The sequence below is a fragment of the Sorex fumeus genome, unplaced genomic scaffold (assembly GCF_029834395.1).
Source record: "Sorex fumeus unplaced genomic scaffold, SorFum_2.1 ptg000024l, whole genome shotgun sequence".
In the NCBI taxonomy this organism is placed as follows: domain Eukaryota; kingdom Metazoa; phylum Chordata; class Mammalia; order Eulipotyphla; family Soricidae; genus Sorex; species Sorex fumeus.
In genome coordinates, this window is record NW_026606081.1 from 55,151,134 (window position 1) to 55,166,993 (window position 15,860).

The window sequence follows — 15,860 nt, forward strand, 5'->3', positions numbered from 1 at the left end:
AGCCAGGAGTAACCCCTGTGCATCGCCAGGTGTGACCCAAAAAGCAAAAAAAAAAAAGAGCACTGGGCGCTCTGGCAGGAGGAGTGCTGCCATCGTGAGCCTCGGGTCCCTGCAGGTCACCCATCACTGTGTTGCTGCTGTCAGGTCTCAGGAGCAAGGCCTCTCACAGGAAAACACAGAAGTCAGGTGCCAAGACACACAGGACACCCCTCATCCCCCCCCCAGACTCATATAGATTCACACAAATACAGACTCACACAGACACACAGACACAGACACAGACACACATACAGACACACCCACATACAGACTCGCACAAACAGACTCACACATGGACACTCACAGACTCACACACAGTGACTTATACAAACAGGCTCACACAGACACACAGACATACACAGACTCAGACTCACACACTCATAGACACACACAGAGACTCACACAAACACACGCAGAGGCTCACATGCACTCATAGACACACACACTCACACAAATTCACACACACAGAGACACACAGCCACACACAGACTCACATACCCACTCACACACACTCACACTCAGACACACGCAGGCACACACAGACACGCACACGCACACACACACAGAGGCACAGACACAGGAGAGAGAAGAGGACATGGACAGGAGAGGGGTTGATGGGCAGGAGAGAAGCTGCGCCCAGGGTTGCTGTTAGATTGCCTGCATGCACCAGCCCCACAGGCTGCTTCAGATGAAGAGTGGGTATGTTCAGACAGGCTCACACCAGCTCACACCAGCTCCCACAAGCTGGACAGAGCTGGGGCCCACAGAACCACGAGACAAGCAGTTTCCATGCACTCTTGGAAGCCACCACCAGGTGACCTTGCAGGGTGACCTTCCTCAGCCCCCAGCTCCCTGCACCTCACTCTGCGGACACACAATTGTGCTCCCTGTGGGGAACTCCCTGTTTTCGCTGCTTTGAGCTGTGCGGGGTGACCCAGCCCAGAAGGTGGGTTGGGTGGGTGCACTGTGAGCAGGTTTGGGTGAGGCCCCTGATCGCCATGTGGTGGTTTCTGGGGCCCCAGAAGTCTCTTGGCCCTGCACCCTGGGAGAACAGAGCAGATTTGCATCAGAAAGAACACTGGCTTCATTGAAATTCTCCTCCTTGGCTGAGCTGAAACAAACCACAAGAAAAGGAAAGTTTTAATCCTGAGCAACTCGCCTCTAAGAATAGGGAGGAAGTGAACCCCCTTGGCCACTGGGCCTGTGGCCCCTGCCCGTTGCCTGCCCTGTGCCCGCCCAAGGCCACCCTGCAGAGTAAGCCCGGCTCTCCCCCTAGCAGATGCTTCACAGCCCCAGCAGGACGCAGCTGCGCTGGAGGCCAGCATGCCGGACAGCAGAGAAGGCCCGCAGGAGGCTGCAGCCCGACCCAGCATGGGGGGCACGCAGGGAAGCGGGAGCTCCGGAGCCAGGTAATGGGGCTGCAGGGCTGGGGTCTCTGTGCTAGGCCCGCACCTCTGGGCTCCGCTGTGTGACCTGGGCAATGCAGCCCTGAGCTGTGCTCCCAGCACCCCCTGGGCAATGCAGCTCTCAGCTGTGCTCCCTGCCCCCCAATTCTGGCTCTCAGCTGTGCTCCCTGATCCCCCCAACATTGGCTCTCAGCTGTGCTCCCTGTCCCCCCCCATGTTGGCTCTCAGCTGTGCTCCCTGTCCCCCCCATTCTGGCTCTCAGCTGTCCTCCATGCCCCCCAATTCTGGCTCTCAGCTGTGCTCCCTGCCCCCCAATTCTGGCTCTCAGTTGTGCTCCATGACCCCCCCAATGCTGGCTCAGTTATGCTCCCTGTCCCCCCCAATGCTGGCTCTCAGCTGTGCTCCCTGACCCCCCCAACGCTGGCTCTCAGCTGTGCTCCCTGAACCCCCAATTCTGGCTCTCAGCTGTGCTCCCTGACCCCCCCAATGTTGGCTCTCAGCTGTGCTCCCAGTCCCCCCAATGCTGGCTCTTAGCTGTGCTCCCTGACCCCCCCAAAGCTAGCTCTCAGCTGTGCTCCCTGTCCCCCCCCAAAGCTGGCTCTCAGCTGTGCTCCCTGAGCCCCCCAATGCTGGCTCTCAGCTGTGCTCCCTGACCCCCCCAAAACTGGCTCTCAACTGTGCTCCCTGCCCCCCCATGCTGGCTCTCAGCTGTGTTCCCTGTCCCCCCCAATTCTGGCTCTCAGTTGTGCTCCCTGAACCCCCGAACGCTGGCTTTCAGCTATGCTTCCTGACCCCCCCAATGTTGGCTCTCAGCTGTGCTCCCTGCCCCCCAATTCTGGCTCTCAGCTGTGCTCCCTGACCCCCCCAACGCTGGCTCTCAGCTGTGCTCCCTGTCCCCCCCATGTTGGCTCTCAGCTTGCTCCCTGACCCCCCCCAACGCTGGCTCTCAGCTGTGCTCCCTGTCCCCTCCCATGTTGGCTCTCAGCTGTGCTCCCTGTCCCCCCCATTCTGGCTCTCAGCTGTGCTCCCTGCCCCCCAATTCTGGCTCTCAGTTGTGCTCCCTGACCCCCCAATTCTGGCTCTCAGCTGTGCTCCCTGACCCCCAATTCTGGCTCTCAGTTGTGCTCCCTGACCCCCCCAATGCTGGCTCAGTTATGCTCCCTGTCCCCCCCATGTTGGCTCTCAGCTGTGCTCCCTGACCCCCCCATTCTGGCTCTCAGCTGTGCTCCCTGCCCCCCAATTCTGGCTCTCAGCTGTGCTCCCTGCCCCCCAATTCTGGCTCTCAGTTGTGCTCCCTGACCCCCCCAATGCTGGCTCAGTTATGCTCCCTGATCCCCCCAATGCTGGCTCAGTTATGCTCCCTGTCCCCCCCAATGCTGGCTCTCAGCTGTGCTCCCTGACCCCCCCAAAACTGGCTCTCAACTGTGCTCCCTGTCCCCCCCATGCTGGCTCTCAGCTGTGCTCCCTGTCCCCCCCAATTCTGGCTCTCAGTTGTGCTCCCTGACCCCCCAATTCTGGCTCTCAGCTGTGCTCCCTGACCCCCCCAACGCTGGCTCTCAGCTGTGCTCCCTGTACCCCCCATGCTGACTCTCTGCTGTGATCCTGGTTCCCTCCCGGAAAACGACAGGCAGGGTCTGCAGCCCCAGTGGGATGAGCTCTGGGTGGCCTAGAGGGGGTCTGGAGAGGGGTCCCGGCACATCCCAGGGGGCAGCAGGCCAGGCAGAGAGAGGTTTCAGTCTGCATTCTGAAGGAGGCTGTGAACATCTGGGGTCAATGACACGTTTGGAGCCTGGGGGTCCACCCCCGCACCTCCGAGTGAGGCTAAGCCCACAGCCCCTCCACTTGCAGGATGGTGCGTGGCTGAGTGAGCTTCATGGAAGCCCCCTCCTGGCCAGGCTCCTTACTTCAGGGGGCCTGGGGTCGGGGATCCGGTCCAGAACAGCCCCTCCTCTCGGAGGCAGGGGAGGCAGAGGCCGCAGGTGAAGGGACACCTGACAAGAGCCTGGAGTCTGTGGGCCGGGGCCAAGAGGGCAGGGAGGGTGCCGCCGGGCACGCAGGCAGCTGTGGAGCGACACTGAGGTCATTGTTCCAAGTCTGCTGAGAGAGAGGGGCAGCAGCCAAGGGACTCTAGGTCCCCAAAGTTCCCAGAGGCACACCCCACCCCACGACCCCCAGCACAAGCCCACTGCCTTTCCTGGAGCTGAGGCTCTCCCGAGAGCTCCTTCCCAGGGGGCCGCAGAGAATGGCGCAGTGTCTGAGGGAGGAGGCAGTCTGACCCCAGACAGGGGTTCCCCCGGGTGAAAGCTGCTGCGGTTCTGGGGGAGAGCAGCCAGGCTGGGAACAACCCGTCCATCCGTGAGTTTCACCGGAGGGGACAGTTAAATGGGCAGCGCAGAGCCAGGGGCAGGCACACACTTGAGGAGAAGCAGCACTGGGCCTGCTGGGAGGTGAATCTAGGCTGCAGGTCCCCTGAGGGGGCGAGCCCCCAGAGTGGGGTCTGCAGGCCTGGGGGGCAGGAGCAGTGGGGCCTCCTGCTCCTCCCAGCAGGGCTGCCTGCAACAGCCTTCACCGAGGGGCCTGGCTGCCTTTGAAGTGTGGCCACTTGACCGTCCCCACCCCCAGCCCCAAGGCCTAATCAGAAACATCCCTGCTCAGCCTTGGGGAAAGGGGGAGGGTGTGAGAATTCATCTTCAGTCTCCAGGGCTGCGGGAACACCCTGGTGCATGATGGGGCTCGGTGCTCCGCACCCTGAGCCGTCCGTGAGCACCCTGAGGCCCACCGGGAGCCAGACCTGGTACACCAGCCCACCACCCTCCAGTGCCCGGCCTCACTCTGGCCCCTGTCCATTCCTCCTCTCCCCTACAGGATGAGGTGGAGGAGGGGCTGTGTGAAGGCCGCAGAGAGGAGGTGGAGGAGGCAGAGGGCACTGGAGGGTAGTGGCTAAGGCTGGAGGTGGCGGGGCAGTTGACCCTCACACAGGGTTGCGGAAGGATGAAGCAGGCAGCTACAAGTACCTGGAGTAGGACTTATGGAGCAAAGGTACAGAAACAGAAGCGATCTTCCCACCCAGTCTCAGCCCTGGGCAGAAGGTGTCTCGTGCCTCTGCCAGGGCTGAGAGCCAACAGCCACCATCTACTGGCTCTCGCGGCCCCTTATGTAAGCCCGTAGGTGGGCAGAGGGGGCCTGCCAGGTAGGGCATAGGTACCTGGGGCCACACCTTGGGGCAGCCCCAGGGCAGGCTGGGGCGGGTCCCCTCTCCTGCCTGCCCGGCCCCACAGTCTCGTCACCTGGGTCGGGCGCGGTGAACGTTTGTTCCCACACCCAAGGCTGAGCCCGGGAGCAGAGCACAGGCGAGCCGCTGGCAGCCAGGTGAGCGTTGGTGTGGGGCAGCCCCCGTCCCTGGGGTCTAGAGGCCCCTCCTGCCCCCGGGTGTTTAGGGCTTGGGAGGCGGCTGGGAAATGCCCTTCACTGAAAGCCAGGCAAGTTGGGGGAGACCCAAGCTGGGACAGGAGGCGTGGGCAGGGGGCGGTGGGGTCGTGCTAGCACAGCAAGAGCCCCCGCTCGATTAGACGTGAGGAGACAGCTGTCGCCTCCGGTTCACGACCCAGGAGTGGCAAACAGTTGCCACTACCAAGCCATTACGGTGTCTGGGCTCCTGGCCTGCTGGGTACCACAGGGACCCGTAAGAGTGAGGCAGTGGCCCCTCATGGGCGGACTGGCCTGACTCACGCTGTGTCTCTTGCAGGCGGCTTGGAGCCAGGCCTCGCAGGGTGAATGCAGTGCCCAGGGGTGCCGGCGCTCCTTGCTGAGGTCCTTCTCACTCCCGGGGTGCAGCCACCCCACGGGCACCATGCTAGAGGCGCTCCTGCTCAGGGGTGCTGGCTCCGTGCTGAGGACTGTGTAAGGAACAGGCTCCCCGCAGCCGCCTGCCCCGCGTGGCCCCTCCCAGCCTCACCCCGGCGTCCTCCTGGCCTGCTCCCGGGGAGTGGCCCCCCGCGGTGAAAGCCACCATCTGCTCATGCACCTCTTTGGGCTCGTCCAGGCGCTTGGGCAGGGCAGGGCCTGCTTGTGACCATGCTCTTGACCGCCCCTGGGGACTGCTCTGACCCAGGCCCAGGAGTCAGTGGGGAAGTACAGGGGCCCCGAGCAAAGGCTTGGCTGAAGGGTGATGGGGCTGAGGGGCCCGAGGGAGCCAGGCTGCCTGCATCTGGTGTCTCGTCACTCTCACCCCAGGAGCTTCTGGCCTCCCCCGCCTCCATGTCATGGTCACCCAGGGGTGCCCTAAGGGAAGTTGGGGCCCCCGCAGGCTCTGCCTTGAGTAGTTCCCAGCAGCAGACGAGGGGTGAGCACTGGGACCTGAGCTTCTCAGGCAAGGGTACTGTGCTGACAGGCGTCCCCTGCAACCAGCAGGTGCCAAGCTGTGCTGGTGTGAAGGGCTCTGGCAGTGTGAGACCCTGGCCCCAGCAGCGGGGCCCCTCCTGGTAGTGGGACAGCCCCTGCTATCCTGGTGCTCGGCTGGGAATGCCACCTTGGGGCTCTGGGCAGCTGAGTCCCTTCAGAGCATCAGCAACGCTGCTCCCGCCCCGACTCCAACCCGTACATGTCTTGATCCACCGCCGTGGCAAAGGTGCATGACCCTGCTGGTTCCTCACAGACTGGCCCGTCCTTCCTGGCTGGCGGAGACGGGCAGTTTCCTCCTCCACAAGCAGGCGGCTGCTGCCCGCCCAGCGCCTGGGGCCCAGCTTCTTACGCTGTTGACCTGTTTTCAGACCAGAACCAGTTTACAGGTGTTTTATCAGGCGGGGGAAACTGCTTGCACCTTTGATGCTGGCGATTTGAAAACCTTTGTTTTGAGGAAGCAGTTCCGGTGGTGGGAGGTCAGAGCTGAGGAGAGAGGCCTTGGTTAATTTGGGGGTGGCCGCCTGGCTGCTGTCCTGGGGTACCGGCGGCGGGGGGGAGGGTGGCCTGTGGCCTCGGCCCTGGAAGGTGGTGGTGGGTTCTGAGCCTGGGGTGTGCGGGGGCTCGCCTGCCCTGGATTGTCGGGAGCAGGAGCAGGAAGCTGCCAGGTTCTGGGCCCATGGTGAAGGCGGAGCTATGCCACAGGCCTTGAGGCGCCAGGCACAGGGCGTCGTCTGCAAACCGTCTGGCTGGTGCTCCCGCGGCCTCATGGGGACAGGCTGCTAATCTCCGTCCCAGGGCACTTGCCAGCCCAGCCCCTCTGGATCCCTGCTCTCTGCACCTTCCTCATAACCTCCTGCTTTTTGCCTTGAACCGACCTCAGGTTCTCAAGCCGACTGCGGCCTGGCGGGCCTGCATGTGCCTGCAGACTTAGCTTGAGCCTGCGGTGCCGGCGAGGAGTCAGGGCACATACGAGCAGCAGGTAACCACCGGCTGCCAGGCAGCCACCCGGCGGACCCCCACAGAGCCTCCCGGCTCTGTCCTGAGGTGTTTGCCCCACGTCCACTCCAGCACCCAGAGCTGAGGTCTGGCAGGCACCTACAGGGGGCGGGGGTAGGGCAGGAGGCCCCCAGTAGGCACAGGCCGAGTCGGGACTACCTCTGTGCCCCGTGCTGTGTGGGGGGGCCCTCTTCCAAGCCTGAGCACCTGCACTATGCCAGGGGCCACGGTGTCGGACCCCACATCCTTCTGTGCAGGGGACCCTGAGACAAAGAGGCCTGTGCTTGCCCAGGGCACACAGCAAGTCTGAGAGTCCAGCCTGGCCCTGGGAAGGGGAGGCCGTGCAGCAGCCTTGTCCTGGGATGCCCTGGTCCTGGCGGGCACTAAGCCTGTCCTACCCCTGCCCCCTCCCCCCCAGCTTCCTGACCGACAAGCAGCCGCTCTCCACAGAGTCTCTGGGCCAGGCTGCCACGCAGGCAGCCCCGCTGAAGGCCCAGGATGGCCCGCTGGCCCCTCCAGGTGAGCCGTGGGGGACACTGGGGCTGCTAGGAGCTGCGGGCAGGAGAAAGTGGGGGATCATAAGGCACCTTAGGGGTGGGTGGGGTCCGGCCCCTGTCACAGGAGCCTGGAGGACAGGCTGGAGGGAGGCGGCAGGAGAATGTCCCTCTCATGGTCAGGCTGGAGAGCACCAAGGCAGGAAGGGGCCAAGCCCAGGCACAAAGCCCATGTGCTCCTGCCCCGGCGAAGGCGCAGGGCCTGAGTGGCTGGCTGGCATCTTGGACAGGTCATGGGATGAAGGCAAAGGTCGCAGAGGCTGCATGTCCCTGGCAGGCTCGGAAGGCTCACACGGTTCATGCATGAGCCTGGCACTGGCTTCCTTCTGTGTGGTGGGCGGCAGACTGGCTCATGGGTGCCGTGTCTGCCATGGGATGGGCTTGTGGGTGATTGGTCACCCCTGGGTTGGACAGAAGAGTGGTCTGAAGTGGGCAAAGCCAGGGTTCTGTGGGGTACCTGGTGCTGCAAATGGGGAGTATACACCCCCCTCCCTGCCCCCAGTGCCCACCTTCCCGGCTCAACCATCAACCTTCCAGCTGGCATGGTCTGTGCTGCCAAGGCCGTGACAAGACTGTTCTGTGCTTATCTCTTGCTGGCCTCTTTCCTGAGCCTCCCCCGGAGGGCCTGGCAGAGCCAAGCCGTCCAGGTGGTGTGGGGCAGAGCCTGAACTGGCCAGCCGCAGCAGGGCTAGGTCCAGGACTGAGTGTCCAGGCCTGAGAACTCTCAGCCCCCAGAACCGGGTCCCTGATCTGCCATTCCCACGGTCCCCACGGCCCTGGCCTCCCCTCTGCCACCCTGTTAACGAGAGGGACTCATGGGTTGTAAGGCGCCTTTGTCCCAGTGCCTGCCACAAACAGTGACTGACTGATAAGACGCCCACAAGGCCAGCCCTGGGAAAAAACCAGCCAGCCGGCCAGGGCAGCAGAGCGGGAGCAAGAGCCCAGCCTGGTGGGATTGGCTCTGTGAGGTCCCCATGGTCACTGTAGGTCTGCAGCCTTGGTCAGCCTTCCCTGTAGGGGAACCACAGCCTTCCCACCCCATGTCTGAGGCCAGGAGTGACCCCCCCTCGCCCAGAGTGCAGCCTCTCACCCTCAGCTTGTCTCCCCAAGGCACAGAGGCAGCGCTGTGGACGACGCAGGCCGATGGGCGGGTGCAGCTGCGCCTGGACCCCAGCTGCCCGCAGCAGCCCTGCACGGTGCATGCCATGTTCTCCGAGACGCTGGCCAAGTATGGCGAGTTCCGTGCGCTGGGCGTCAAGCGCCAGGGCCAGTGGCATCACATCTCCTACACGCAGTACTACATGTTGGCCCGCAGGGCGGCCCGGGGCTTCCTGAAGGTCAGGCCTAGTCTTGGCCTCCCCACAGGCTGAGCCTTAGAGAAGCGGTGGAGGACTCAGTCAGTGGGGCTGGGCAGCCTGGGTTGGGGGTGGGGGGGTGCGGCAGAGCAGAGACCTTGGGAAGGCCCAGGAGGGTGGCCCTGAGCTGGCGGGGGTTGGCACAAGCAGCCCAACCTGGCACAGACCTGCCTGCCCCTTTGGCCTGCAGCTGGGGCTGGAGCGGGCCCACAGTGTGGCCATTCTTGGCTTCAACTCCCCAGAGTGGTTCTTCTCTGCAGTGGGCACGGTGTTCGCCGGGTGAGTGTGGGGCAAGGCTTGGGGGGGTGGGTGTCTTTCTCTTTACCCAGGCCCAGGCCTCGCTGGGGCTGGGCTGTGCCCTGTCTCAGCCAGGCATGAGCCTGTGTTTCCTGCAGGGGCATTGTCACGGGCATCTACACCACCAGCTCCCCTGAGGCCTGCCAGTACATCGCCCATGATAGTTGTGCCAATGTGCTTGTGGTCGACACACAGAAACAGCTGGAAAAGATTCTGAAGGTCTGCCTCGGCCCCCCAGACACTGGGCCCCGACCCCTGCGGCCCTCCAGCATGTTAGGGCTCAGCTACTTTCGGCCCTGCTGGGTTTCCGGTCCTCAGAGACCCCAGGGGGCCCTGCAGGCTTTTCTAGAATGTTCTCCACACCATGTACTCCCCTCAAATGCCCTTCCACAAAGCCCAGTCCCAAGCTTGAAGCTGCATCAGACGCTGCTGCCCCAGGCGCTCCTGAGGGGGCAGGGACGGGGCACCAGCGGGCCCTGGGACAGTCTCAGGGGGTGGGGAGTACCCTTCTCGTCCTGCCCACGCAGATCTGGAAAAACCTGCCCCACCTGAAGGCTGTTGTGATCTATCGAGAACCTCCACCGCCAAAGCTGGCCAACGTTTACACGGTATTGTCCACGGCCCTGCGCTGTCCCCCACACTGTCCCCTTCTGCACTGTCCCCAGCACTGTCCCCTGCCCTGTAGATGGAGGAGCTCCTGGAGCTGGGCAGTGACATGCCTGAAGCAACACTGGACACCATCCTCCAGGCCCAGCGACCCGACCAGTGCTGTGTGCTCGTCTACACGTCAGGCACCACCGGGCCCCCCAAGGGGGTGATGCTGAGTCAGGACAATGTAGGGCCGGGGGGCTGCAGGGTGGGATGTGGGGTGGGGGCCCAGAGAGAAGCCAAGGAGGGCAAATCCCCCGGGATCCAGGCTGGTGGCAGCTGGAACACAGCGAGGTGGCTGCAGGGACTCTGGGCATCCTGTTCCCCAGATCACGTGGACGGCACGGTATGGCAGCCAGGCAGGTGACATCCAGCCAGCAGAAGTCCAGCAGGAAGTGGTGGTCAGCTATCTGCCTCTCAGCCACATCGCCGCCCAGATCTATGACCTGTGGACCGGCATCCAGTGGGGGGCCCAGGTCTGCTTTGCGGAGCCTGATGCCCTGAAGGTCAGTCAGCCTGTCTGCCCCTGGCTGTGTGCCTGAGCATGTGCTGGGGTGCTCACATGTGGTGGCTACACTGTGCTCATGTCTTGGGTGAGACTCACTTTGGCTAGAGTCGCCAGTGCTGTCTGCACATGTGTCCTGCCTGCACATGCATGTCTCTTGTGTACTTGTATCCTGTGGGCACACTCATTCTCGAGTGCATGTCTGTGTACACACATATACATATATCCCATGTATGCTTATGTCCCATGTGTGCATGCATCCCACACTCCTTTCCCCGGTGTGCCTATGTTAACATGTCTGCATGCATGTGTGTGCACATACAGGTCATGTGCATGCATATTGACATGTACCATGCACATATACTCTGGACATCCGTGTCCCATATTCACACAGCATGCATGCATGTCTCACGTGCAGTCTGGCCTGTATGTGTATGCCCTGTGCAGGGGCTTCTAGGCCAGAATGCTCTTGTTTGTATTTTTGTTTTTTGGTCACACCCAGCAGTGCTCAAGGATCACTCCTGAAATGCTTGGGGAACCTTATGGGGTGTCAGGGATGGTACCCGGGGCAGCCATACCCTCCCCACTGTCCTAGTGCTCTGGCCCCTCCAACAACAAAAAAAATGTTTTGGGGTGTCTTGGGTCATACCCAGTGATGCTCAGGGGTTACTCCTGGCTCTGCTATTCCTTACTCCTGGGATCGAATCTAGGTTGGGCACATGCCAAAAAAGCACCCTCTCTGCTGTACTACCACTCCCGCCCGCCAACCAGAATTCTTAAAGCAGCAGGTTCCACCACCCGACACACACCCAGACAAGCAGGGTTGGTGCCTAGAGGGATGAGGGAGAGGACCTGGCCGGAATACAGGTGCCCTGCAGCCTCCCTGTCAAGGGACCAACATGAGACCACATTCCCCTTCCCGCAGCAGTGTGGGCGGGCTTGTGTGTGGGGGTGAGCTGGTGGCCCCGAGCTGGCTATGCCCTGGCCATGCCAGCTGGCCTCCTGCCATTGCTGTCGGCGAGCAGGGGAGCCTGGTGAACACGCTGCGGGAGGTGGAGCCCACGTCCCACATGGGGGTGCCACGCGTCTGGGAGAAGATCATGGAGCGCATCCAGGAGGTGGCAGCTCAGTCTGGCTTCATCCGGCGCAAGATGCTGTTATGGGCCATGGCTGTGACCTTGGAACAGAATCTCAGCTGCCCAGGAAGGTATGAAGGGCACGTGAGGCAGAGACCTGGGAGGCCATTCAGCGGGGGAGTGAGAAGACCACGCCCTGAGGTGTGGAAGGAGAGGACACTCTCCTGGGGGTGTGGGAGGACACTCTCCTGGGGGTGCGGGAGGACACTCTCCTGGGGGTGCGGGAGGACACTCTCCTGGGGGTGCGGGAGGACACTCTCCTGGGGGTGCGGGAGGACACTCTCCTGGGGGTGCGGGAGGACACTCTCCTGGGGGTGCGGGAGGACACTCTCCTGGGGGTGCGGGAGGACACTCTCCTGGGGGTGCGGGAGGACACTCTCCTGGGGGTGTGGGAGGACACTCTCCTGGGGGTGTGGGAGGACACTCTCCTGGGGGTGTGGGAGGACACTCTCCTGGGGGTGTGGGAGGACACTCTCCTGGGGGTGTGGGAGGACACTCTCCTGGGGGTGCGGGAGGACACTCTCCTGGGGGTGTGGGAGGACACTCTCCTGGGGGTGCGGGAGGACACTCTCCTGGGGGTGCGGGAGGACACTCTCCTGGGGGTGCGGGAGGACACTCTCCTGGGGGTGCGGGAGGACACTCTCCTGGGGGTGTGGGAGGACACTCTCCTGGGGGTGTGGGAGGACACTCTCCTGGGGGTGTGGGAGGACACTCTCCTGGGGGTGTGGGAGGACACTCTCCTGGGGGTGTGGGAGGACACTCTCCTGGGGGTGTGGGAGGACACTCTCCTGGGGATGTGTCACCTGGGGACCATCTCTCAGGGGCGTATGAGGGCCACTTCCTGCAGGGTCTCCTGGTGGGTTTGGGAGGAGCTTCTTCTGGGGATGTGGGAGGGTGGTTTCCTGGGGGGTCTGCTGCGGCACTGGGGGCAGATCCCAGGACAGGACTGCCTGGGGCCCGAGCCGGGGGTGGCCTGCCCCTGATGGGCCTTCCTCCGCGGCCGCCCCTCTCCACCAGAGACCTGAAACCCCTGGCCACCAGGCTGGCCGACTACCTGGTGCTGGCCAAGGTGCGCCAGGCCCTGGGCTTCGCCAAGTGCCGGAAGAGCTTCTACGGGGCGGCGCCCATGACCGCGGAGACGCAGCGCTTCTTCCTGGGCCTCAACATGCGCCTGTACGCGGGCTACGGGCTCAGCGAGACCTCGGGGCCGCACTTCATGTCCAGCCCCTACAACTACCGCCTCTACAGGTGGGCGGGGGCCCGGCGTGGCGGGTGCGGGCCCCTCGGCCGGGGAGGCGCTGACCCCCGCCCGCAGCTCCGGCAGGCTGGTGCCCGGCTGCCGGGTGAAGCTGCTCAACCCCGACGCGTCGGGCGTGGGCGAGATCTGCCTGTGGGGCCGCACCGTCTTCATGGGCTACCTCAACATGGAGGCCCGCACGCGCGACGCCATCGACGCCGACGGCTGGCTGCACACGGGCGACATGGGCCGCCTGGACAGCGACGGCTTCCTCTACATCACCGGGCGGCTCAAGGGTCAGCGGCCGGGCGAGCGACGCAGAGGCGGGGCCGCGGGTGGGCGGGGCCCGCGTGGGTGGGGCCTCCTGGAGGGCGGGGCCCCGCGTGGGTGGGGCCTCCTGGAGGGCGGGGCCCCGCGTGGGTGGGGCCTCCTGGAGGGCGGGGCCGCGGAGGAGGCAGGCCTCGGGGCGGGGCTACGGGAAAGTGGGCGGGGCTGCTGAGGTGGGCGGGGATTGAGTGGAAGGGGCTGTGCCTGCGGGAAAGCGTTGAGTGGGCGGAGCTGAAAACATGGGCGGGGCACAAGTGGGGCTGGGGATTTGGGCGGGGCCAGGGAGGCGGGGCTTTGGGTGGAACTGAGACGCAGGGGCGGGGACGGGTGGGGCTTCTGGAGAGGGCGGGGCCGCTGGTGTGGGCGGGGCTTGACTGGGAGGGGCGGACATAGGCCGTGCTGTGGGAAGAGATGCAAGTGGAGGCGGGGCCACGGGGGCGGGGCTGTGACTGTGGGCGGGGATACAAGGCCAAGACTTGTGTGCAGGGTTAAGGGGCGGACTGTGGGCAGGGCTTCAAGCAGGGCGGGGCTTCAGGGGAAGGGTTGCAGCTGCGGGGGCGGCTTCAATGCACGGATTTGGGAAGCTCCTGTGTGAGATACCCACCTTCCTCGCCCCGGGTTGGTAGTTGTTACACTGTCACCATCATCAATTTGCTCCAGCGGGCCCAGTAACGTCTCCATTTTGAGACTTGTTACTGTGTTTGGCATATTGAATACATGGAGGGGGGGCTTGCCAGGCTTTGTGCGGGGTCGAGATACTCTCGGTAGCTTGCAGAGCTCTCCGAGAGGGGCGGAGGAATCGAACCCAGCTCGGCAAGCGCCCTACTGCTGTGCTATCGCTGGGCGTGGTGGCGAGCACCTGTAGTCCCAGCTACTCGGGAGGCTGAGGCCGGAGGATTGCTTGAGTTCAGGAGTTCTGGGCTGTAGTGCGCTACGCCCATCGGGTGTCCGCACTAAGTTCCGCATCAATATGGAAGCGGAGGACCACCAGGTTGCCTAAGGACCAGCCCGGGTCGGTAGCCGGTCCAACATCTACTTACTGTGGGAACAGCTGGCCCTTCACCTCTCAGCCCTCTAGTAATTGCAGGAAGAGAGCTAGGATTCAGACCCTCGGGGGAACAGGTACCTCCCCCAGAGATCTAAGGGCACAAATGTGACTTTCATTTCCAGCACCGCATGGGCCATCTGGGCTTGTGTTGCCCTTCGATGGAGCACCTAGATTAACTAAACTCAATGGCCTTTGTCCCCAGAGTTGATCATCACTGCGGGAGGGGAGAATGTGGCACCTGTGCCCATCGAGGAGGCAGTGAAGACGGAGGTGCCTATCATCAGCAATGCTATGCTCATTGGGGACCAGAGGAAGTTCTTGTCCATGCTAGTCACCTTGAAGGTGGGTCTGGGGGCCTAGCTCTGGAGTTAAGTTGGGGCCTGCTGAGCTGCTTCCTGCCCAGGCTTTATTGCTGAGTCTCAGTCCGCTGCCAGCCTACACCGTGCTGATTCCTGGGCCTGTGATCTCCCTGCTTCCAGAGCAGCCCCTTCCAGCCGCTACCTTCCCCTCCATCCATCTCCCAGGGAGGTGGGCAGGGAGAGGCGCTGGGGTCAGACCACCCCTTCCACCAGCACAGAGGGCTCCTCACAGACAAGGGGCGGTCTTTCCATCCCAGTGCACACTGGACCCAGACACATCGGACCCCACCGACAAGCTGACAGACCAGGCTGTGGAGTTCTGCCAGAAGGTGGGCAGTCGGGCCACCACAGTGTCGGAGATCGTGGGCATGCAGGACACCGCCATATACCAGGCCATTGAGGAGGGGATCCGCCGTGTGAACGCCAGGGCAGCGGCCCGACCCTACCACATCCAGAAGTGGGCCATTCTCCAAAGAGACTTCTCCATTTCAGGGGGAGAACTGGGTATGTTTCCTTGTGCTGATATGGGAGGCCTGTGGCTACCCTGGAGAGGCCCACACCGTGGCCAGGCCCCTGGCAGCAATAGACTGTCACTCCTCATCTGAATGCTCCAGAACAGACCCGGGTAGCACATGGCTCTGCCTGGCCAGCACCTCTCCCACAGCTACCATGGGCTCTAGCTAGACAGGCCATGCCCTGCTCCAGGGTGTCAACAATGTGACGGGGACATGGTCTGTGCAAGGGCGGCACGGGAAGGCACAGAACAATGCTTCTGAAGGGAGAACGTGTCCTCCGAGTCCTGAGCTGGGTGACAGGTAAGGGCAAATTGCCCTGAGGAATGAGACATCCTCCATGTGCTCCCATAGACAATCTGACCTTTGGCCAGGGCCCAGCCTTGAGGAACCCTTTCTCTGTGGATTCAGAGGGGCACCAAGGCCAGAGTGGAGGGCGTCTCAGCGATGGCTCCCTGTAGGACCCACATACCTGGACCAAGGGGCAGTTGCAGGCCACTGGGGTCAGCTGTAGGATGCTGGAGGTCGTAGGATGAGGCTCCAGCTCCCTGGGGTCCTCCCCACACCACAGGTGGCCTGGCCCAGAAAGGAGCTTCCAAAGCCCTAGGGCAGAGTCTGCCTTAGACTCAAACATTCATGAAACAGAGCAAGACAATCAGCCAGGGTAGCCCTGGGTCCCACGGACATGCTCACAGCCTCGCTTTCTGTGTGCCCACCAGCGTCAGGAGCAGAGCCCCTAGAGCCAGCTCCTCCAAGGCTCACCAACTGCCCCCGCTCACTCCCCCAGGGCCCACAATGAAGCTGAAGCGGCTCATAGTTCTGGAGAAGTACAAGGACATCATCGACTCCTTCTACCGGGAGCAGAAGCAGTGACGTGTGGGGGCAGTACACGCTGGTCCAGCAGGTTCCCGTCCAGGGTCAATACCAGAGCCAGCACCTACAGTGGCCAGATTGGGTACTGACCCTTGCTGAAAAGCTTCGCGGGGGCAAGTGTTAACTAGCAGTTGACAAAGTGCTGGCCCCGGTGGGTTTTCAGGGTG

At 63.1% G+C, this 15,860-nt stretch overlaps 1 protein-coding gene across 1 annotated transcript; it reads left to right on the forward strand.

The window, feature by feature from the left end:
- The first annotated feature begins 1,315 nt into the window (after positions 1 to 1,315).
- Positions 1,316 to 15,785, forward strand: ACSBG1 (acyl-CoA synthetase bubblegum family member 1). Its single transcript, XM_056114023.1, has 14 exons — positions 1,316 to 1,448; positions 7,261 to 7,361; positions 8,513 to 8,733; positions 8,942 to 9,030; positions 9,147 to 9,267; positions 9,576 to 9,656; positions 9,734 to 9,883; positions 10,026 to 10,202; positions 11,227 to 11,408; positions 12,355 to 12,585; positions 12,653 to 12,870; positions 14,152 to 14,291; positions 14,566 to 14,812; positions 15,608 to 15,785. Exons 1-14 carry the CDS (start codon positions 1,363 to 1,365, stop codon positions 15,691 to 15,693), a joined length of 2,130 nt encoding a protein of 709 aa, XP_055969998.1. The 5' UTR covers positions 1,316 to 1,362; the 3' UTR covers positions 15,694 to 15,785.
- Positions 15,786 to 15,860: the final 75 nt, after the last annotated feature.